The sequence below is a fragment of the Cannabis sativa genome, chromosome 8, assembly GCF_029168945.1.
Source record: "Cannabis sativa cultivar Pink pepper isolate KNU-18-1 chromosome 8, ASM2916894v1, whole genome shotgun sequence".
NCBI lineage: Eukaryota > Viridiplantae > Streptophyta > Magnoliopsida > Rosales > Cannabaceae > Cannabis > Cannabis sativa.
In genome coordinates this window covers 22,801,151-22,824,162 of record NC_083608.1, presented here as the reverse complement: position 1 = coordinate 22,824,162, position 23,012 = coordinate 22,801,151, and the positions used below count along the sequence as shown (strand labels likewise).

At 31.9% G+C, this 23,012-nt stretch overlaps 2 protein-coding genes and 1 non-coding gene across 3 annotated transcripts; all 3 read right to left on the bottom strand.

Annotated features, from left to right (window-relative positions):
- Positions 1-4,612: 4,612 nt before the first annotated feature.
- On the bottom strand, positions 4,613-6,333 carry LOC115698559 (polygalacturonase inhibitor). Its single transcript, XM_030625651.2, has one exon. It carries the CDS (start codon positions 5,937-5,939, stop codon positions 4,923-4,925), a length of 1,017 nt encoding a protein of 338 aa, XP_030481511.2. The 5' UTR covers positions 5,940-6,333; the 3' UTR covers positions 4,613-4,922.
- Positions 4,829-4,901, bottom strand: TRNAA-AGC (transfer RNA alanine (anticodon AGC)). Its single transcript has one exon. It is a non-coding gene; the product is annotated as a tRNA-Ala (tRNA).
- A 9,255-nt stretch (positions 6,334-15,588) lies between the features above and the next one.
- LOC115713683 (protein FAR1-RELATED SEQUENCE 5-like) lies at positions 15,589-20,445 on the bottom strand. The gene is made up of 4 exons (XM_061103236.1): positions 20,185-20,445; positions 18,421-18,437; positions 15,760-17,941; positions 15,589-15,678 (listed from the first exon to the last, which is right to left on the bottom strand). The coding sequence occupies exons 1-4, from the start codon at positions 20,443-20,445 to the stop codon at positions 15,589-15,591; spliced, it is 2,550 nt and encodes an 849-aa protein (XP_060959219.1).
- Positions 20,446-23,012: the final 2,567 nt, after the last annotated feature.

The following is a 23,012-nucleotide window of genomic DNA, read 5'->3' as shown; positions in this document are numbered from 1 at the left end:
TAACTATTTATTACTTTTATAAAATAAACTATCATTTTAACTATCACTAACTTAAAACAGAAAAGAGGAAAAAAATTTGAAAGAATAAAGTTACAACAACAAATTCCATGAAAAAAAAAATAATGTAATAGTACAAAAAGATAAATCAAGTTGTCAAAACTAAGTAAAAAAAATTGTAATACAAAAATATATTAAGGAGTTAATATTATTTTGTTTATTGTAATTAGGTCAAAATTTAGTTATTTTTCTGTTGCTTAATTTGTAGTTATTTTTTTGTTATTTTTATGTTATTTGTTAAGTTATTTTAGGGTTATTTTTTAGCTGTTTTAGTTGATATTGAGTTATTTTTTTAATTTTACTGTAATACAATATTTTTGTAATTTTTAAACTTTAACATAGTATTTTTTGTAAACTTAATACAGTAAAAATATAAAAATTTCTGTATCCCAGTATTTTTATACTTTTTCTCATTTTACAATATTTTTGTAAGTTTTTTTAAATTTTTTGATTGGTAATGGGTTTTACTTCATGCATTCATATGCATGGTTTCCCTGTAAGATTCCCCCACACACTACTGGCCTGTTTTTTTTTTTTTAACGCGCATTTGAAAAATTATTGTGTACTTTGAAGTAATTATACGATTTGATATGTTTGTTAAACGATATAATAATACTGTAATTATATAACTAAAGGTAATTAAGGAATTTTAATTATAGTCTTTAATGCTCATGGTCCCATAAAAATTGAATATAATTAAACTATATAATTACAAAAAAAATTCTATTTTTTTTTAATTTAAGCGTTTATATATTACGATCATGTTTTACATGAAATTCGAACCCAGAACCTCCAGGACACATACCCACCTATGGCCACTACTTGAGCTAGCCTTAAGAGGTAGCTCAAGTCGTTAAAAAAAATTACTAAAAAATTTCTATTTTAAATATTAATTACTAAAAAGTATTATTTTAGTGTATAATAACTTCTTATTTTGACAAATAAAATGTTAAAAATTTAGATGTAATTATGATCTCCAATCAAAAACACCTTATAAACTTGTAAAGTCGTATGAAAAGCCAAGCCATTGTTCTTGACCAGTAATAATACAGATAATAGAGTGCAATAGCATGGCAAATTTTGGCAATAAGCGTTGAAGAATATTTTCACAACAATAAATTGCTTTATTTGTGGGCACGTTTTCATTCATCCTTATTTGTTATTAATTAATATGTTGTTGTCACATCCCTTCCCAGTGGTAAAATAAAGGGTAAATATCATTTTGGACCTTCTATTTTACAAAAGTTACCAATTGGACCCTGTGTTTTGTTAAATGACAAAATGGACCCTGTATTTTCTAAAATAGTACAAATAGGACCCTAAATTGATTTTTTGTCAAAATAAAGTTTAATTATAATCCAATCTAAAAGTGTTATGACAAAACTGTTTACATTTATTTGTATCTGTTCGTATTAAGCATTGTCTTCAAGTTGGTTATATTAAAAAAAAAGTTGTTAAAAATTAAAGGCTTATTTTTTTATTTTAGAAAATACGAATTCCATTTTGTCATTTAACAAAATACGAATTTCAATTTTAGAATCTCAGAAACACAGTCAAAATAGTATTTACCCTAAGATAAAAGATTCTATTTCTCCTCCCCACTGAACCATATTATTTCAGTCCATTTCAAAAAAAAAAAAATCAGCATCAATCCTTCTCAATTTACTTTTCCATTTTCCATAAAAATTATCTCTCTATTTATTTCCAGATTGGATATCATTTATCAAAATATATTTCCAGATATGATATTTTTTCATCATTACTTTTTTTATAGCTTTTTCATTGTCCTATTATTTATTTTGGAAATTATGCCGTGGAGCACTTTTGTATGGTTCTACATATTTACATTTATTTTTAACAAAAAAAAATTAATAATACATATTTACAGATTTTTTATGGATACATTTTTACATTTATATTTAAATTAAATTATAAAATCAAAATAAATATTAAAATTAATATAAAATAATATGAGAAAATTTATTTAAAAAAATATTAAAAATAATTTATAAAAATTATTTAAGTTTATATTTTTTTAATAATAAAAATTGTTTATCATTTTATGAGATATAAATAGAAGAGATTTTTTCATTTTTACACTTCAAAACAGTTTTTTTTTTTTTTTTACATTTTTACGAAATTCTATATAAAAATCTCTATTGCAATTAGCGCTGCAACTTAAATCACAACAAAAAATCGTATAGCAACCCACATAGAAACTACCTAAGAAACCACATTAAAAACCCAAATAGTAAATTTGAAAAAAAAAAAAAAAATTAAAAAAACAGTATATGGAATAATTCACTTAAATAGAACTCCATCTTATACAAATATTCACACATAAATTTTCCATTTAAAAAAAAAAAAATAAAGCACTGAGATTTAATTTCAAAATAATATATTATATGTGTATATATTGAGAATAATTATTTAATAACTTTTTTTTAAAAAAAAAAAAAAGAGAAAAAATAATAACTTATAGAGTAATTTGCGGTATAAATACTTACGTTTAACTCTCAGTTGCAAATAAATACCTACGTTTAATTTTTGGCTGTAATAATACCTAAATTATATTTTTGGAACTTCTTTAGGTACCTCACTATTAATTATTAAGTAAATTGCCACGTGGCAATCTCTGAATGGTCCACGTCATTAAATTTTTTTCCTTGAAATTAAATATAGCAATAAGAAAATGACACGTAGATAATTATTTGACATTTAACGATTAGGTACCTATGAAGTTTCAAAAATATAACTTAGGTATTATTACCGCCAAAAATTAAACTTAAGTATTTATTTGCAACTGGAAGTTAAACTTAGGTATTTATGTCGCAAATTACTCTAACTTATATAACGTAAAATATAAACTAAGTCTATTTTTTTTAGGGATATTGGCGGCTTTAAACTTTAAATTTTTTAATACATAACCACAAAAATTAATTTTTTGGGGACAAAACTACCTAAACTCCCATTCCATTTTGCTCTGTATTCCTTCGTCCAAAAATCATAGTTAAGTGTCATAGTGGACTTCTACGAGTACACACTTGTACACGTGACAAATTTTTAGTGGCCCGCGTAATATTAATTTTTTAAAAAATAATTATAAATATTTAAAAAAAATTAGAAAAAAAATTATTTTTAAAGTATTTTTTTTTCTTTTTCTTCTTCTTTCTTCTTTCTTCTTCTTTTTCTACTGAACCCCCTCCCAGGCCCTCTCTCTCTCTCTCTCTCTCTCTCTCTCTCTCTCTCTCTCTCTCTCTCTCTCTCTCTCTCTCTCTCTCTCTCTCTCTCTCTCTCTCTCTCTCTCTCTCTCTCTCTCTCTCTCTCTCTCTCTCTCTCTCTCTCTCTTTGTGGTGGTCGTCGGGGTTGGTCGAGGAGGGAGGTTGGGGTTTTTGGTTTCGAGGCTTGGGGATTCCAATTTTGTGGTATCCTAGTCTGTTGGTGGCTCCGACATTGCACAAGAAAAGAAAGGGGGGTCAGGGTGGTCGTCGACGTTGTGCACCGTGAGAGAGAGTGTGTGAGAGGGGGGTTGGGTTCTAAGGTTTGCTAGGGTTTTTTTAGTTAAGAAAAAGAAGAAAAGAAAAAGGGAAAAAAAAAAGAAAGAAAGAAAAAAAGAAAATAAGAGAAAATAATTTTCTTATAATTTATTTATTTTTATAATTTTAAATTATTATTTATAATTATTTTTTAAAATTAATATTATGTGGGCCACTAAAAATTTGTCACGTGTACAAGTGTGTACACGTGGGCAGACCACTGTGACACTTAACTGTGATTTTTGGACGGAGAAGTATAAAGCAAAATAGAATGGGAGTTCAGTTGGTTTTGCGCCCCAAAAATCAATTTTTGTGGTTAAGTGTTAAAAAATTTAAAGTTCAGGTGATTTAACCGCCAATATCCCTTTTTTTTAATAACCTTAATTATAATAATACTTTAATATCTTACTATTATAAAAGTGTGGTAATGGTGTGCATATTGACTATACCATTTTTACCCTTAATAAAATTATAAAATTACAATAATACTAAATCCGGATCCAGACCCGAACCCAGACATCAGACCCTAGACCAGAATGCCAAACCCAAACTAGAACCCGGACCCAAACCGCGAACCCCGACCCTGACCCCAACCCAAATCCTAGACCCGAATCCTGAACCTTAAACCCCGACCCGAACCCCAAACCTTAGACCCGGACTCGAACCTCAAACCCAGCCAAAGACCTCAGACCTGGCCCAGGGTTTTGGATACAGGTTCAGGTTCGTGTTCAAGTTCAAGTCTAGGTTCGAGGTCCGGGACAGGATCTTGGTCTAAGGTTTAAGTTCGGGTCTAGGGTCCGAGGTGAGAGTCTAAGTCTAGGTCCGAGGTTCAGGTGCGGGGTCTGGTGGTTGGGTTTGGGTCTGGGTCTGAGTCTGCGTTCGGGTCCGGGTTCGGGCTGGAGTCCAAGTTCAAGTTGGGTCCTGGGTAGGATGGATTCATGTCATGGTATAGTGTAGAATATTAATTTTTTTTAGTAAGTAAAAATCTTAAAATAGTGTTAACATACTTTGCCAAATACTATTTAACTTTTAAAATGATAAAAGTTATTTTTTATTCTCACTTTTAAAAACACAATTCTAAAAAAGAATAATTTTTTTAACGGAGGGAGGAGTTCAAGTTGAATGCAGTTAAAATTGTAATTTATATATCTTCTATCTTCCCGAAAGTAAATGAAAAAGAAGTAACAATAAAAAGTAAAAGTGTCCAACAATTATGAACTGTGTACTAAAAACCTTGGAGATGCGGGGTATCGATCCCCGTACCTCTCGCATGCTAAGCGAGCGCTCTACCATCTGAGCTACATCCCCATTATATTTATTTCATAGCTTCTAACAAATTTTTAGAGGAGCACCACACAGGCAACGGTTATGAAAGTACGACGTATTGTCCAAACTCTTTAGCCGTCCACCAACGGGAATTTGTCCACACAATCTGTTGTAACTCACATTTATAAACTGAAAATATTTCAGTGAGGCCAATCCCACTGGAAGACTCCCTCTTATCTTATTATGGTTCAGATCTAACCAAAACAAGTTCTCTGGAAACTCAACGTTGGACAGGTCAAACTCCAATAAATTCCTTGAAAAGTCCACGTACTGCAAACTCTTCTTATTAGAACCGAAGAACACAGAAGCATCACCACCGAGATGGTTCCGGGACAGGTCCACGTGGTTGAATTCCATCATATTCCCCAGCGAGATTGGTATATTTCCGGAAATTTGATTGTGGGACAGATCAAGATAAAAGCTCTTGCCTTGGAATTCTCCGAATGAGTCCGGTATTGGTCCCGTCAGTTTGTTACGGTCTAAGCTAAGCCCTGTGAGTTTGGGTAGTTTGGAGATAGATTCCGGGATGGGTCCAGAGAGATTGTTGAAAGAGAGTTGAATGTCTTCTAGATTTTTCATCTCGCTAAGAAAGTCCGGGACCGGTCCCGATAGATTGGCCCAGCTAACTACAAGGAACCTGAGCTTGTGGAGCTTGGTTAGGGCTCGTGGGATGGGTCCGGTGAGATTGGGTTGCTTGTGAAGCCATAAGACATCGAGATATGGAAGGTCTCCGAATTGAGAGGGGATGGGTCCGGAAAGATCACCGGAGAGGAGCATGAAGGAGGTGATACGGTGTGTGGTCTCATCGCATTTGAGGGAGTCTGTCCAGTCAGCGCAGCAGTCGGTTTTTGGGTCCCATCTGGAGAAGACACGTGGATTGTTGAAGGCTTGCTTGATTTGGAGAAGGACTTTCTTGTCTTCTGGGTGGCAGAGCTCGGATTGACAAGGGTTGTAGAAATGGACGAAAGTGATGAAGAGGATAATGGGAATTATGTTTTGGATCTCCATTTTTATTGGCATAGATATTTGATGATTATAATGGTTGGATTATATAAGGTTTTTCTTTACTTTTGTATTTGGATCATAAGAGTGGACAAGGTGTAATAATTATGGAAATGTGCACAGCAAGTGCCCGACAATAACATTGACTTCTTTCCACCCATTAAAGATAAGGTTGAAGACCTATTTACATACTAGAAAGCATATATATGTGATTATATATATTTTGTCCCATTGTTAAACTTAAAAAATGTTCAAAAAAGTTTAAAAATTTAAATTAACATGTTGATTTCATAAATGTTGGCTTCAAAGATAGTTTCATTAATATTTGTCTATATGAAACCGATGCATACATTTAAATATTTAGACACTTGTTCTGATCACTACAAATTCGTTCAAATATACAATAAAATTATGTTCAAATGGTTTATCATCTTCTTCTTAAATTAACCTAAAAGTATGTTTCCTCTTTATTCATTTGATTGATTATAGCTTATCATGTTCATAACTTTGATGCTTGACTAGACCAAGAAGCCAAGGAAGGGTCAAGGGGGGTAGTGATTATGAAACACGTTCTGTCCATCTACGAACTATTTCTTTGTTAATGCATAAACTCTTTTGGGCGATGCTCTCATTATGTTTTTTTTTTTTTTTTTTTTTTTTTTGAATTTCAAGGGCCTATCCTTGTCTTAAAGGTAAGCAAATGGACATTGCTGGATGTTGAAGTTTCTAGCCATTGAAGAACAATCAAGAACAGAACAAAACAGAGAAGGAGAAAGGATGAAGAAGAAGAAAGAGCTGGAAAGATTTAGCAAAAGACTTCTTACTGATTATGATCAAGTGTTACAGCTTTATAGACTAACAATACAAGAAGTCTATAACAGACTTTACTAACTAACTAACAGAAAGAACACGTGGCAAACAACCATAACTAACTGACAGAACAAAGCTAATTACAGTTAACAACAATATAACAGTTTTAACTGTCTTCAACACCTCCCCTCAAACTCATAATTGAACGATCTTCAATGTTGAGTTTGTGCCTAAACTCAGCAAATCTTTGACTGGAAATCGCTTTAGTTAACCCATCAGCTAACTGATCATAGGAGGAGATGTGCTTGATTTGAATGACCTTGCTGAGAACCTTTTCTCGAATGAAATACAAATCCAACTCAATATGCTTGGTTCTTTGATGCAAAACCGGATTCTGTGTTAGCATTATAGTGCTGAGATTGTCACACCATATTGTAGGGGGTTGAGAGAGTTGAATCTTGAGTTCAGAAAACAAATATTGTAGCCACGTAAGTTCTGCCGTAACACTGGCAGCACTCCTGTATTCGGCTTCAGTGCTAGACCTCGAAATAGTTTGTTGCTTTTTGCTTTTCCAAGCAATCAGATTTGTCCCAAGGAAAATGGCAAAACCTGTCGTGGATCTTCGATCATCTGGATCGGATGCCCAGTCGGCATCACAGTAAGCAACCAGATCCAAGTTCTCAGGTTTTTGCAGATGCAGACCGTGATCCACAGTGCCACTAATATACCTAAGTATTCGCTTAACTGCAGACCAATGTGTAGACAAGGGCTTTTGCATGAATTGGCAGACCTTGTTTACACTAAATGAGAGTTCAGGTCTTGTAATGGTCAGGTATTGAAGAGCCCCAACAACTGACCTATACAACTGAACATCTTCCAATGGTTCCCCTTGATATGCAGATAATCGAATACCACTAGTCATAGGTGTTGGAGAAGGTTTAGCATTGCTCATGTGAGCCTTAAGAAGAAGGTCCTTAGCATATTTAGCTTGAGATAAGTGGATTCCAGCTTCTGTTTGTGTCACTTCAATCCCAAGAAAATATGCAAGAGGACCAAGGTCTTTTAGAGCAAACTGTTTGTTGAGTGCAGCAACAATGGATTCGATAGTGGCATTGTCACTCCCTGTAACCAATATATCATCTACATACACTAGGATAAGTGTAACAGAGGTAGATGTATGCAAAACAAAGAGGGAATGGTCTGATTTAGATGATGTGAAGCCTAGAGACAAGAGACATTGCTGAAGTTTTTCGAACCAAGCTCGAGGAGCTTGTTTAAGGCCATAAATGGCCTTGTGCAACTTACACACCAAATCGGTTTTGCCAGGCACTTCAAACCCTGGAGGTTGTAACATGTACACCTCCTCTTGTAGATCTCCATTAAGGAAAGCATTATTGACATCCAATTGTCGAATATGCCAACCATTTGACAAGGCTAAAGTCAGGACAACACGAATTGTAACCGGTTTAACTACTGGACTAAAGGTCTCAGTAAAGTCAAATCCATATTCTTGATGAAATCCCTTAGCCACAAGCCTTGCCTTGTATTTTAGAACAGACCCATCTGGATTCTCCTTCTTTTTGTACACCCACTTACAACCAATAGCTTTCCTTCCTGGTGGGAGTCTAACAAGAGTATATGTCTTGTTTCTAACCAGGGCAAGAACTTCATCACTCATTGCCTTGTTCCACACTAACTGATTAAGAGCTTCCTGAAGAGATGTAGGTTCTCTAGTCACCAAAAGTGCCTTTGGTTTATGAATGCCAGACTTAGATCGTGTCCTCATGTTATCATTTTGAGGACCTGGTGTTTGTGTTGGAAATTATTTTACCAGGATCTTAGATCTACTCACAAGTATGTTGATTAACACCCTAAATAAGAACTTTCTAAAACAATAAATTAAACACATATAAAGTTTAAGAAACCTTACATTGGGTGCAGCGGAATATAATGACTCCTTCCGTTCAGATATCTAGCCCTTGATTCCTTTCTGTAGCAGAGCATTATCAATATCTGAACCTGGATCTCTTTCTCTGAATCTTTGATGCTGAAACTCCTTTTGCTGATGATCTTTCTTCACGATCTTCCTCACTATGATTGAGGTATCACTTGATGTGTGTGGGCACTACTCATACACTAAGGATTTCGAAATTATCAAGAGGGAAGAGAAAGAAGAAGTGGCAGCTAAAGATAGGGAGAGAGAAAGGCTCAGGTTTTTCTCTGAAGGAAAAATAGAAAATTTAAGTGTGAATTTCCTGAAGCCTTCACTATCTATTTATAGCATTCCACTAGGGCTAGGTTTGAATTATTTGGCATTAAAATAATGAAAATATCAGTTTAAATTTCCTACAAAAGTGGCTGGCCCTATACTAGTGGATTTGGGCCTCACTTTTTGCAATTTTGCAGTTTTACCTTTTCTGCATCTGATTTTCTCAAAAACGCCAATTTTCTAATTCAACCATTTAAATGCCAATTCTAACTATTTAATAACTATAAATAATCATTAAATAATATTGTCATTTATCATATTTATTAATTGAACCATACAAAGTATCATAATTAACAAATATGCCCCTATAAACTCTTTCTTTACAATTTCGCCCTTACTTAGTGAAAAATTCACAAATAGACATAGTCTAATTTGAGAATTATAATTGATTAATCAAAACCAATTATATGAGTCTTACAAGTAATATTATCTCAACTAGTGGGGGGACCATGGGTCTATATAACCGAGCTTCCAATAAGTAGATCAAGAATTTAGCACTAAAATTCACTAACTTATTAATTCTTCGTTGAATCCACGCATAGAACTTAGAATTGCACTCTCAGTATATAGAATGCTCTATATGTTCCACCATATAGACACATCATTAGTTATCCATTGTTATAATCCTAATGTGATCAATGATCCTCTATATGAATGATCTACACTGTAAAGGGATTAAATTACCGTTACACCCTACAATGTATTTATTCCTTAAAACACTTGACCCCGTATAAATGATATTTCAGCTTATGTGAAATGAGTACTCCACCATTTATGTTCGTTTGGTCAAGCTCGAAGGAGATCATCCTTTGCTTACTATTCGCCAGATAGAAGCTATAGATTCCATGTTTATGCTAGCGCTCCCACTCAATTGCACTACCGTGTTTCCAAAAAGTACGTATCACCCTGACCAAAAGGTAGGCTTAACTAACAATTCAAGGAACACGAATAGCCTTTCAAGATTGAGCCTAATCATAACAGGATTAAGATCATTTGATCTAGGATCAACTAGGCGATATTGACTTGAATAGATTTTACGGTAAGTTTAATTAAATCTAAGTCAGAGTTCAATATCGGTCCCTTCCGATGCATACTCCATGCATCCAACCTGAGCTTTACTTTAACCAATGCTCTGGAAAGAACATAGCACTTCTCCAAATGCAAGTAAACTCTGTTGTAGATTATCATATCAGTAAAACCCTATGTCTGATAAATCTAGGAAACTTTATTCACATAGTCATGTTTACTTTCCAATGTGTTGACGGCACAATAAACAGGATCAAGTATGTGAAAAGGGTTTCAGATGAATTTATACATTATGTACATATAATCATGAAATAAATCATGTGAACCATGCAACATTAAATGTTATTTCTGATCTATATTAATAAGTAAATCTGATTATATTGAAATGAGTTTTATTTAGGGCATAAAACCCAACAGTTTGATGGCAGCCACTGATAGTGGAAGCAGCAGTAGCTATGTCACTGCTACAACCAGATGCAGCAACAACAGTAGTGTCCACACCAGCAGGGAGAGGCACACCAGTAGGACAATCTGATGAAGGAGGTTGTTGTTCATTATGAGTGACAACCTGTGGACAATCAGACAAAACAACACCTGTAGTGGACTGACCTGCATCAAAACCAGAAGATCGACTAGGAAGGCAACTGTTAGTGGGAGATAAATCATGATTTGTGGTAACAGGTTGGTCATTCTCAACATTTGAGTGCAATAAATCAGCCATTGTGTAAGAACAAGAAGAATGAGAACATGTAGGGATAATAGAAGATACACCAGTGGAGACAGAAACTGTATTGGGTGAAATGGTACTGGTTTTAGCATAGGGAAAAGCAAACTCCTCAAAAATGACATCCCTAGAAATGTAAAGTCTCCCATTTGAATCTAGGCACTTGTACCCTTTGTGATTGAGGCTATATCCCAAAAAGGTACAGGGAGTAGACCTATATTCCAACTTGTGTTTATTATATGGCCTAATGTTGGGGAAACACCTACAACCAAAGGTTCTAAAGGTGGTGTAATCAGGTTGGATATTAAACAGAGTTTCAATGGGAGATTTATGACCAAGAAGTGGGGTGGGGAGTCTATTGTGGAGGTAGACAGTTGTTCGAAAAAGCCTCATCCCAAAACTTAAGTGGTAAAGATGCTTGAGCAAGCAAAGCAAGACCATTTTCAACAATGTGCCTATGCTTTCTTTCAGCTAGGCCATTTTGTTGATGTGTGGTGGGACAAGGGTGTCTATGTTGGATTCCATGGTCAGTAAGATACTTAGTGAAGGATCTATACTCACCCCCCCAATCGGTTTGTAGGCATTTCAGTTTTTTTCCTAGTTGTAACTCAGCTTCAGCCTTAAAGTTTAGGAAGACTTTAAGAGCATCAGACTTGTTTTTCAGTAGATAAAGCCATGTAAACCTGGAATACACATCAACAAAGTGTATATAGTACTTGTAATTGTTGAAGGATGGAGTGTATGAAGGTCCCCATAAATCAGAGACTACAAGCTGCAAAGGTTCATTAATAACAGTAGTGGAAGCTTTGGGAAATGGGAACTTATGAATCTTGCCAAGACAACAAGCTGAACAAATGGAAAAATGAGAAATTTTATTGCTTATGGGAATGTTACATGACTGTAAAACAGTTTGTACAACTCTTTGAGAAGGATGCCCTAGTCTATTGTGCCAAAGAGTGAAATCATTTTGTACTTCAGAATTACATTGGACACATTTAGATACTGCTACTTTGGCATTATTAAGGGTGACCATGTAGGTTGTTTTAACTTCTAAGGAGGCTGGAAAAGAGCTGCTACTGGTGCTACTGGTGTTGGATTCTGTGGCAGGCTGCTTAGGAAGAGGAGGGACAATCTTGACATGGTTGGAATCAAACAAATACAGGCCATTCTTGTGCTTCCCCATCATAAAAATAGTATGAGTCGAATTGTCCTTAACACAACACATATCAGCATGAAATTCAAAAAATACATCATTGTCACGAGCAAATTTAGAGACACTAATGAGGTTTTTTGTAATTTCAGGAACATGCAATAAATTGTTAAGAACAAGGGGTGTAGAAGAATTTTGTGAAAGAATATGAGAATGACCAACATGTTTAATATGCAAACCTGATCCATCTCCCATGTATAGCTGATCTTGACCACCATATTCAACACTACTGCCAAGGTTTTGAGCTTGATTGGTACAATGATTCGTAGCTCCTGAATCGGGATACCAATTTGCATCATTGTAGGAACTGTTGGTAGCAAGATTAGCTTGAGCCTGTGATTGCAGCTGAGTAGAGGGTTGAGAGTTGCCACTGCTACTGCCATTAGCTAAAGGTGGTCCTGAGAAAGATTTGTCAAAACGAAAAGGACAATCTTGCACAACATGACCAAATCGCAAGCAGAGTTGGCACTGAGGCCGGTTAGGAAAGTTAAATCCAAACCTGTTATTTCTGAGAGGATTAAAGTTGAAATTACCTCTGCTCATGCTACTCTGATTGGGATTGGGAGAAAAATTGTTGAACCTGACATTAGGATTAGGAATCCTGTTAAATTGAGCAGAAGCATTGCTGAGTTGAGAATTTCCACGACCAAATTGCTTGAATCTTCGAAATGCAAGATTAGCTTCAGCCGTGGAGTCCAGATCATTGGTGACCAAGTTGGCACTGAGATCAATTTCTTTGCTGGACTTTTCAATTCTCGACTCAGAAGCAAGAAGTAATGCTTCTATTTCTCCCACAGTGTAATTCTCAACCCTTGTGTTTGATGAAATGACAAAGGTATCATACTCACTTGGCAGCCCCTTGAAAATGGCAGCAACATGATCTCGATCACTAAGGACTTCACCAACTGAGGCTAAAAGATCCACTGTTTGCTTGACCTTAAGCAGATATTCATTGAGACTCATCGATCCTTTCTTCAAGTTCTGGAGTTTAGTTCTAAACTCAAGAATCTTGGAAGAAATCTGAAGTGTGAAATGTTTTTCTAGAGCATTCCAGATCTGAAGAGAGGTATTGCACCCAACCATTCGAGTTAATAAACCTTCTGTCATGGACGATAACAACCACGATACCAGAAGCTGGTCTTGAACCTCCCATTCTAAATACACTGGATTGGACCTGTCAGCTTCACGATCTGCCTCTGTCAAGAACTCAGCTGGTGGAGGTTCTTTGATGTATTTCAGCAATCGATTGCCTCTGATAGCCGCAAGAACTTGTTGCTTCCATAGCAGGAAGTTGTGATCATTTAATCTGATCGAGATATTGTGATTGAAAATCACAGGTTCTTGATGTGTTCGATTTCTCACAGTAGCTCCATTCGCGCTTGCAGGATTCGGTTGATTGGTCACACCAGAGTTTGCACCAGCATTACCCACGGTCGCCATGTTCACGCCCAAAGGAGGAAACTGCTCTGATACCATGTTGAAGTTTCTAGCCATTGAAGAACAATCAAGAACAGAACAAAACAGAGAAGGAGAAAGGATGAAGAAGAAGAAAGTGCTGGAAAGATTTAGCAAAAGACTTCTTACTGATTATGATCAAGTGTTACAGCTTTATAGACTAACAATACAAGAAGTCTATAACAGACTTTACTAACTAACTAACAGAAAGAACACGTGGCAAACAACCATAACTAACTGACAGAACAAAGCTAATTACAGTTAACAACAATATAACAGTTTTAACTGTCTTCAACACTGGAAATAAATATTGTGTAAAATGGACAATTAATCATTTTCTAAATGCAATATTTGATCTTTGGTTTTATCAGATGATGTCCCTGGGCAGAAAACGATTTCGGAAACATTTCCAGCTCATGATTAGAATTCTCATGGCACTTTTGTTTCTTGGTTTTATTTCAGTCATGACTGTCTTATTTGTAGTACGTGGCCTTACTCTTTCAGATTTATTTGCTGCTATCCTTTCTTTCTTGCCCACAGGGTAGGCCATTGTTCTTGTAAGTACCTTTTTCATGTCATGTTTTTCAAATTTTAATAAAGGAAGGAACCAGTAAGAGTTTATGAATACATAATGGGACTCATAATCTTCATTCCTACAGCAATTTTGTCATGGTTCCTATTGTATCAGAGTTCCAGACTCGCTTGCTCTTTAACCAAGCTTTCAGTAGACACCTCCAAATTTTTATGATTCTTGCCGGAAGAAAAGATAAAACGAAAACCAAATAGTTTTCTTCTTTTTAAATTTTTTTTTTATGATATTCCATATAATTATTGTGTAAATTATGTTTTCTTCACACAATGTTTTCATTCTCCTCTTTCTTCTTCATTCTGGTAAATCCTACATATTTTTTTTTCAAAATTATATTAATTTTCTTCTTTTGCTGGAAAAATATCAATATGTATTTGTAAATTTTGGTTGTTTGGATGATTAGAAGAGTTTTTGCTTTGCATTTTTTCTTCTTTCTTTTGCAATTTTCTTTGTTTACTTTATATCTTTTGAATTTTCCTCATATATTGATTTTTTTAGTCTTGTTCCTATTTGTTATTAACATTAGTTTCAATCAATCTTGCTACAGATGTCTTAAACCTTCATATGAAGCTTTGGCAAGTCGTGCCCAAGCTCGACAGTTGTTAGTTTCATGTGTTTACATGTATATATTTCTTTTTCTATTTGCGCATGTTTAAATTTTATCTTTGTTACATTGTACGGACTACTTGGGAATGATCCTTTCCATCTAAGGAGTATACAACTGTACGGAAAAAAAATCTTCTGTCCCCAAAACCATGTCTCCACCCTGTCCCACCAATAAATTTAAGCCACCTATTTTCTTCATTTAATAGATACTTCAATAAAAATTTAAAACGTTAAGATAGATTAACTAAAGTTAACAGACAGTTATCTTTTATCCTATAATTAATGTTATATTCTCTCTCTTGATTCAATTATTCAATAATAATAATAATAGTACTAAATATTAAATTAACTACATATTATATTCTTTTATTTCCTATCCTGTGCTAATATTTATATATTATTCAATATATTTGTCTAGTCTAGCAAGTCCCATGGCAGCGTTATTTATAACACCCCACTACCCCACTGTTATTTAATTTTCAAATTTTCATCTCTCTTTTGTTTTGCTCGTATGTATTTATATAACATCTTTTATATATATAATCAAATTCCACACCATTGTTAAAAATAATAAAATTCTTTATAAAAGTTATATTCTAACTCCACATAATCATAATTATAAATTAAATTCCAAAACATATCAATAAATTTGTGCCTTTAACAATTGCTAACTCCACCAAGCCAAATTCTTAGATATTCTTGAAAAATTAGCTATCTTCAAATCCAATAGGTGTCTTCTCAGCCTATATGCATAATAAAATTTTTATTAAGCAATACATTTATTATTATTATTATTATTATTATTATTTTTAAATAAAGTCAATATACCTGTAAAAGTAATTCAGTCATGCTTATTTGTATGCTTGAATTTTCAGGTGCCATATTAATTTGTAAAAAACAAAAAGATATAAATATATATAAAATTGGTTGTTGATATAAAAAATTAAATAAAATATATAATATATTACATGGTTAGGATTATATGATGTAGTCGGGAATGAAAAATCTGGTTGACAAAGTGGCATATATATTATTGACTTGATCATTGTTGTGAAAGACTTGTGAAGCCTGTAAGATAAAATATATAACATTTAATATTATAAAATTATAGAATTGAAAACATAAAGTTAAAAAAATAAAAATAAGTACCTGTTTTGTAGAGACGGTTTTTTTAGAAACTTTAGTTTTTTTACGCATCTTCTCAAGAGCATTTTTTGGACGTGTAGAAGAACTACCACGAATTCTCTTATTATTTATTTTTATACCTTTTATTGTTGTATTGATTCTGTCGTCGGTACAATTCTCCTCTTTTCTTCCAACAGTATCTTCTTCCAAACAAGCATCCACATCATCTGAAATTCGTTTAAAACCATCTCTAGCAAGTTTATAGGCTTTTTCAATTACTGATGCTCTTGTTACAATATGAGTATAGGATCTTGACAAATCTTGATAACGTAATGCCAAACATGTTTTAGGATCATCTCCCTGTTTAATCTCAAAGGTACTACTTGTAACTCCCATCTTCGCATGCTTTGTCCACCTCTTTAAAATGTATTGAGAAGGTATTTTCACAATATTATGAAAGGAAAAGACTTTAAGAATATGTGAGCATAATATTCCTGCAAACTCAAACTTCTTGCAACTACATAATGTTGTATTAATCGATGAATCATATTTAACTGTGTGGTGAAAAGACTTACCATTCGGAGTAAGCTTATATTCTCTCATAACTCCTAACTCGGTAATAAGTTCCATAGCACAACTATAAGCCTTTGAAAACTCAACCTCAAACATTCTCAACACTGCAGGGGTATACACATTCGCTGCATGATTCAAAATTTCAATTGGAAGTGATGGTGCCAAATTACGTTGACTTACTCTAAAGTCGGCTTTTAACTCTTCATAACGTCGATCATCAATCAACCTCTCAAAATGCTCTAAAAAACGCAACATAGTGTGTTGATAGCTGACATACTTTTTAAGTACATTATTCATGCTTTCACTTCGCTGTGTAGTGGTCATATTTGCACAAAAAGTATCTCTTCCATATACTAAAGCCCATTTCTCCTTAACCTTGAACTGTTGTGCCAACCAATCATTATTTTCAAGATTATATTTCCCAAGCATGTTTCCCCAAGCCTCAATGAATTCACATTCTTCATCATACTCATATATGCAATTTCCAAAATCATGAGCAAATTCACGAAATCTTTCAAAAACACTACTCAAGTGTTTAGCTGCATTCTGATACATATGCCAGATACATAAACGGTGATACGTTTCTGGCCATTGGGATCTTAATGCTTTTGCCATTGCCGCATCTTGATCAGTAAGAATAGTTTTTGGTTTTTTCCCTGACATAGCTTCTACAAATGTGTCAAATAACCACATAAATGTTTCAGTAGTTTCATCATATAACAATGCAGCACCAAATATAGTGGTTTGTTTATGATGATTTACCCCAACAAACATAGCAAAAGGTCGACAATCATGATTTTTTCTGTAGGTTGTGTCAAAGCTAACAACATCACCAAAGTTATAATATGATTCCTTCATTCGTGCATCCGCCCAAAATATATTTGTTAACAAATCATCTTCATCCGCTTGCAATGCATAATAAAAATTAGGATCTTTTGACTTCTTCTTTTGAAGATATTCAAGAACACCACCTGTATCTCCTGCACGCATTTGAATTGTTCTTTTGGTGCGTATGTAATTTCGGCAATCATCCAAAATAAATCCAAGATTTTCGTGTCCGCCGGCTCGCCTAATCATTAGTTCCATACTGGCTTTAGGAGCAATTCCTGAATTCTCAGCCATTTCAATTTCAGATGCTTGAGCAGGGGTTATTCTTCTTTGTGACCTATGTAAGTGACTCATATTAGGGCTTGAAGTCACATGTGTATGCTCTGCATTAAATTCAATAACTTGATATTTTCCAAATTGATGAAGTTTTATCTTCATCCTCGCCAAACAACCAAATCTTGTTGTAGCACGATGACATTTCACATTATCATTCTGTTTATCTTTCTCACGAAAGCCTTCACATGAGCAACAAAAAGTTCTATTTTTTATTTTTCCATTTTCATTATCCTTATGACTTTTGCTTCTCCGTATGCTAAAACCAACTTTATAAGCATAAACATTATAAAAATTATAAGCTTGTTCTTCAGTTTCAAATTCCATACTAACCTTTGGTATCTCATCATCAGGAATGTTGGAATGAATTTGCATTATTTTTACAGCGTAATCATTTGTAGCTTCTTGATTTTCTTCATTCCTTTGATTGTTGGAGTGTTGTTCCTCATTATTTGTATCAATATTCATAATCCTGTATATATAAATAAGTCAGATTTTAAAAATATATTAATTAATAAATTAAATATTAATAAGTTGTCATAAAGTAACTAATAATTTTAACTATATAAAAATAATTTTAAAAAGTAAAAATTAATATATATATATATATAATAAGAATATGATACAGTAAATAAATAAAATATTTTTTACATTTTATAAATCCTTAAAAAAAACGAATGAATAAAACAAAACATTTGATTATATATAAGTTTATATACAATCGATACAGCAAAAGTAACCAAAAAAAAAAAAATATGTGTGATTTGAATATATAATTTATTTGAATATTATTTTAAAGAAAGAAAATAAGAATTAAAAAAATAGAAAATGAAGTTTACTTTTTTTCTTCAATAAAATAGGAGAAACCCAAGAAAAAAAAATCAAATGAATAAATAGAAAATGGAGCTTACTTGTTTTCTTCTTTTTCTTCTTCAATAAAGTAGGAAAAACCCAGAAAAATGATGGTTCTACAGTGGAGATAAAAAAAAAGTAAAATTTGTTTGTTTAAAATATTATTTACTTTGAAAAGTATTATTATTAAGTTAAAAGGAGACTTTTACAATTCTGAGAGAGAGAGAATATAGCATTAAATATAGGAGGAAAGTTAACTATTCAGTTAAGTTAACGTTATAATTTTTCATTAAATTATTTAATAAATAAAAAAAAAAACAGGTGGCTTAAACTTGTTGGTGAGATAGGGTGGAGACATGCTTTTTGGGACAGAAGATTTTTTTCCACAACTATACATATTCCAGAACACATATCAACGCTGTATTTTATATTATACTTATTCATACAAAAAATTACCAACTAGCAAAATTGCATTTATTGTGAAAGACCGCCCTAATCGGAGATTGCATGCCCTCTTTTGAGTGGCTTGTACATATTTTAAAGATAATTATATTTTTAGAATTCTATTTAGTTACTTTTTTAATAATTTAAAAATTACAATGCAATATTTTACATAAAAAAAATAAAATAACAAATGTTGATCAACACTTCGGCTTAATTCTCTAATTATGAATGAAATTAGCTTTGTTCAGGGCCGTCTCAAGGTGAGAAGATGCCGGGGAGAAAATTTAAAAATAGGCCCCTCTATATAAAAATTAAAGATAAATATTAATTAAATTTTGACACAATATTAATTTTAATTATTTTATCTCTATGTAATAAATAAATTTTTGCCACATAAGCTAACTCGATAAAATAATATTAATTAATTATTGCGAGCATCTCTATTGAAGTGTTATATATTTTAACACATTTTTTTTAAAAAAAAAATAATATGTGAAAAATTATATAATTTTTTTACATATTTATAAATTTTTTAAAAAATACATGATAAATATATATATTATTTATAATACTATTAAAAGAACTACATTAAAATTATTTATTAATATCTTTATAATTTTTTTTTGTTAGGACTTTGAAATGAAAGAATAACATATATAACTTTTTAAAATATAAAAATCAAGGTAAAAAAGATCGAACCAACAATTTCTTCATCCATAGAACACCTCAATTACCATATGTGCCATAAGATTTTCATGCGATTTACGGAATTAAGTATTTATATATATTAAAGTTTTTATATGCGTATATATATATATATATTAGTTTAAATTTTTCCGGGCCCAAAAATTATGGGTCCTGGGGCAGCCCTGGCTGCCCCACCCTCTGGCCGGCCTTGGCTTTGTTCACTAAGATAATTTAAGAGAGTAAATTCAAATTAATTTGGAGTGCTACGGTAATTACAACCCGAGGTGTTCCAAAATTAAAATTCATACTAATTAATGATATTTTTGTTGACTTTAATATTAAGAAAGCTCATATTGATATTGCTACTGATCTTAGGGGTGTTTAAGGATTGGTTTGGTTCGGATTTTTATATTTTTTAGAACTGAACCAGTATAGCGGTTTTTTGAATTTTGGAAACCAAACCAGACCAATAAAATTTTCAAATCAAACCAAACCATTAAGAACAATTTGGTTTGGTTCGAAAATACGGTTTAAGTAGAATTTATAATTATTCATATTTTTTTAAGTAATTGTACTATTTTTACTAACACAACCAAAAATCAACAGACGAAAAAAAATATTAAATCAAAACCAAAAAAACAAAACAAAAAGCCAAAAAGAAAACCGTAAACCATAAATCCATCAAACTAAAATATTAAATCAAAAAATAAACCAAATATAAATTATATATACCTTAATACTATCTGGAACTCGAATCTCCAAATCGTCATTATCATATTCAACATCGTCTTCTTCAACCACCTGCTTCATCTTTTTCAAAGGACGATCTGCAGATTTCCCCTTCTTAGACCCAGCATTATTCCTCTTCCTCTTCGAAGAAAGATCAGACTCTCCACTATTACTACCCTCAGACATTGTTTCTTTTGATTTGTTCTTCAGATTCATCGCCTTGGATGACGCAGATGGAGAAGTAGACGAACGTGTTTTCACCATTACTAAGCATTTAGAGAGAAGAAATGAAATTAGGAAAAAGAAAGAACACTTATATTGAGAGAGAAGAAATAGAGGCGGTTTGTGAGGTTTACAACCCACTTTTTGGGTAAAAGTTTAAAAAAATTCAAAAACTGAAAATCGTGCCCACACGCCCACTTTGACATGACCTCCATCTCATTCAACTGACAATGACGTCAGCCCCCCTCATCCACTAAGCGTGCTCAACAAGCCAAACATAAAGAAATGGATTAAAATGAAAAAACGGTAAAACTGATGGTATATTCAAAAATTTAAAAAGTAACGTTATTATTAGAATTAAATAGAAAAAAACGTGTCCACATGTAATTTTCCCTTAATGTTACTATGTAACATCTATGTAAATTTTTAAAATGACATCCATCTCTCTCTAATGGCATAACATCTTAATACTTTGCTACCTAATTTATTCACCTCGGTAAATATCCTTTAAATTTTCACCACTGGAGATGTCTAACAACTATATTTAACAAAGAAAAATTTACATAACAAACAAAAAATATACAATAATACATCAATATAAATTTTTTCATTTTCAATCTGTAAAATTTTTTATTTACAAAATTTTTTTTCAGTGAAAATAGTGAACTATTTTTTAGTTGTTTTATAATTTATTTATAGTTGTATTATAGTTATATTATAATTGTCTTGAGAATATTTTTAGTTGTTTTATAGTTGTCGTGGAATTAATTTCACATTGTTGTTTAATTATTTTTTTTTAACTTTTTTGTTGAGCAAAGTACATTTTTGTAATTTTAAAACTTTATAAAAGTATTTTTAAAATTAAAAATTTTAAGCCGTAAAATTATAAATGAAATATAAAGAAATGTATTTTTAAAAATTCCCTATTAACAATGTATTAAATTTACAAAGAGAATTGAAAATAGGAGGGTATTGCAACCAAAAATAAAAATGGATAAGTTAAAAAATAATTCTTTTTTGTATTTATTAATAAAAAATATTCTTACATTATATTTTATTAAAATATACTCATTTTTTTTTTTTGAGTGAGTTGTCTAATATACCCTCACTCTTTACTTAAGTTTAGAATATAACTAGAAAACAGGCCGCACTTCGCGTGCGGCGTTAAATAATTATATTAATAATAATTGAACAATAAATTAATATCAAATAATTTTAAATTTATTTTTATGTATTTTTTTATTAAAAAATAATAAATTTATATAGAAAACTCTAAATAATTAAAAAAAATTATCATACACCTTCTTATATAAATAAAATCACACAAATTTTTTTAAAATATACATTATAGTGAAGAAAATTAGAAACTAAATATTTCTTACACAAAATAGAGATCTAAAACAGAAATAATATAATAAATCTATAGAAAATTCATCATATAATTTTAAAACAACTATCATCACCGTATTTCATTTATAGTCACTATTGTATTTAAAAGGGGAATTTTCATAAATATGGAAATTGAAGGTATAGTTTACTTTTTTTTGGCATAAATAAATAACACTATAGGGTTATAGGTTTTTTTTATTTTTTTACATTTATATGGGTTTTTTTATGCCATATTTTTGTAAAAAAAAATAGAAATCTCATATTTGTAAAACAACAATAAGTTTTGCCGAAAAAATCGTCGGAAAGTCACCGGAAAGTCAACGGAAAAGTCAACGTCGTCGTAAAAGTTAACAGAAAAGTCAACGTCGCTGGAAAAGTCACCAAAGTAAATGTCTCATATATAACTAAAAATATAACCGGTTATATGAATAAAAACTAATAACTCAAACCGGTTATAATTGAAATATACTCCATTCTGTAATATAATAAATAAATAAATATAAATAACATAAAATAACTCAAACCAGTTATAATTAAAATAGAATCGATTCTATAACAGTGTTATAATGAATAAAAATAAATAACACGAAAGAACTCAAACTAGTTATAACTAAAATAGAACCGATTATATAACATAATGACTACAAACAAGTAACACGCAATAACTCAAACCGATTACAATTAAAAACAAAGCAGAAATTAGTTCTTAAAACACTGAAATATAAATTAAAGACAAAACTAGTTTCACAATAAAATACTTCATAACACATAATACCTCATAAAACCGGTTATAATTTTCTTTTTTAAAAAAAGTGGGGATCAAATGTCTCGGATATAATAAAAATACACAATAACTCAAACCGGTTATAATTAAAATATAGCCAATTTTTTTATATTATATTTTTAGTTATTGTGTGTTATTTATTTTGTTACGGAGCAGGTTCTTTTCATATTTATGCTTCAGTATTTTTTCAAATTGATCCTCACCTTTTAAAAAAAATTATAATCGGTTTTATGAGATATTATGTGTTACGATGTAGAACTAGTTTTATTTTTAATTTATGTTTTAGTGTTTTAGGAACTGATGACCCCTTTATTTTTTAATTGTAATCGGTTTAAATTATTGTGTGTTACTTGTTTGTATTCATTATGTTATATAACCGGTTCTATTTTAGTTATAATCGGTTTTGAGTTATTTCGTGTTATTGATTTTTATTCAT

What these genes read in the sequence shown, in the direction of transcription:
- LOC115713683 (XM_061103236.1), bottom strand. Translation starts at nt 20,445, where the DNA reads ATGGTGAAAACACGTTCGTCTACTTCTCCATCTGCGTCATCCAAGGCG. An exon ending in AAACCGTCTCTACAAAACAG is followed by an intron (nt 15,679 to 15,759) that starts GTACTTATTTTT and finishes TTTATCTTACAG; the next exon opens with GCTTCACAAGTCTTTCACAA.
- LOC115698559 (XM_030625651.2), bottom strand. Translation starts at nt 5,939, where the DNA reads ATGCCAATAAAAATGGAGATCCAAAACATAATTCCCATTATCCTCTTC.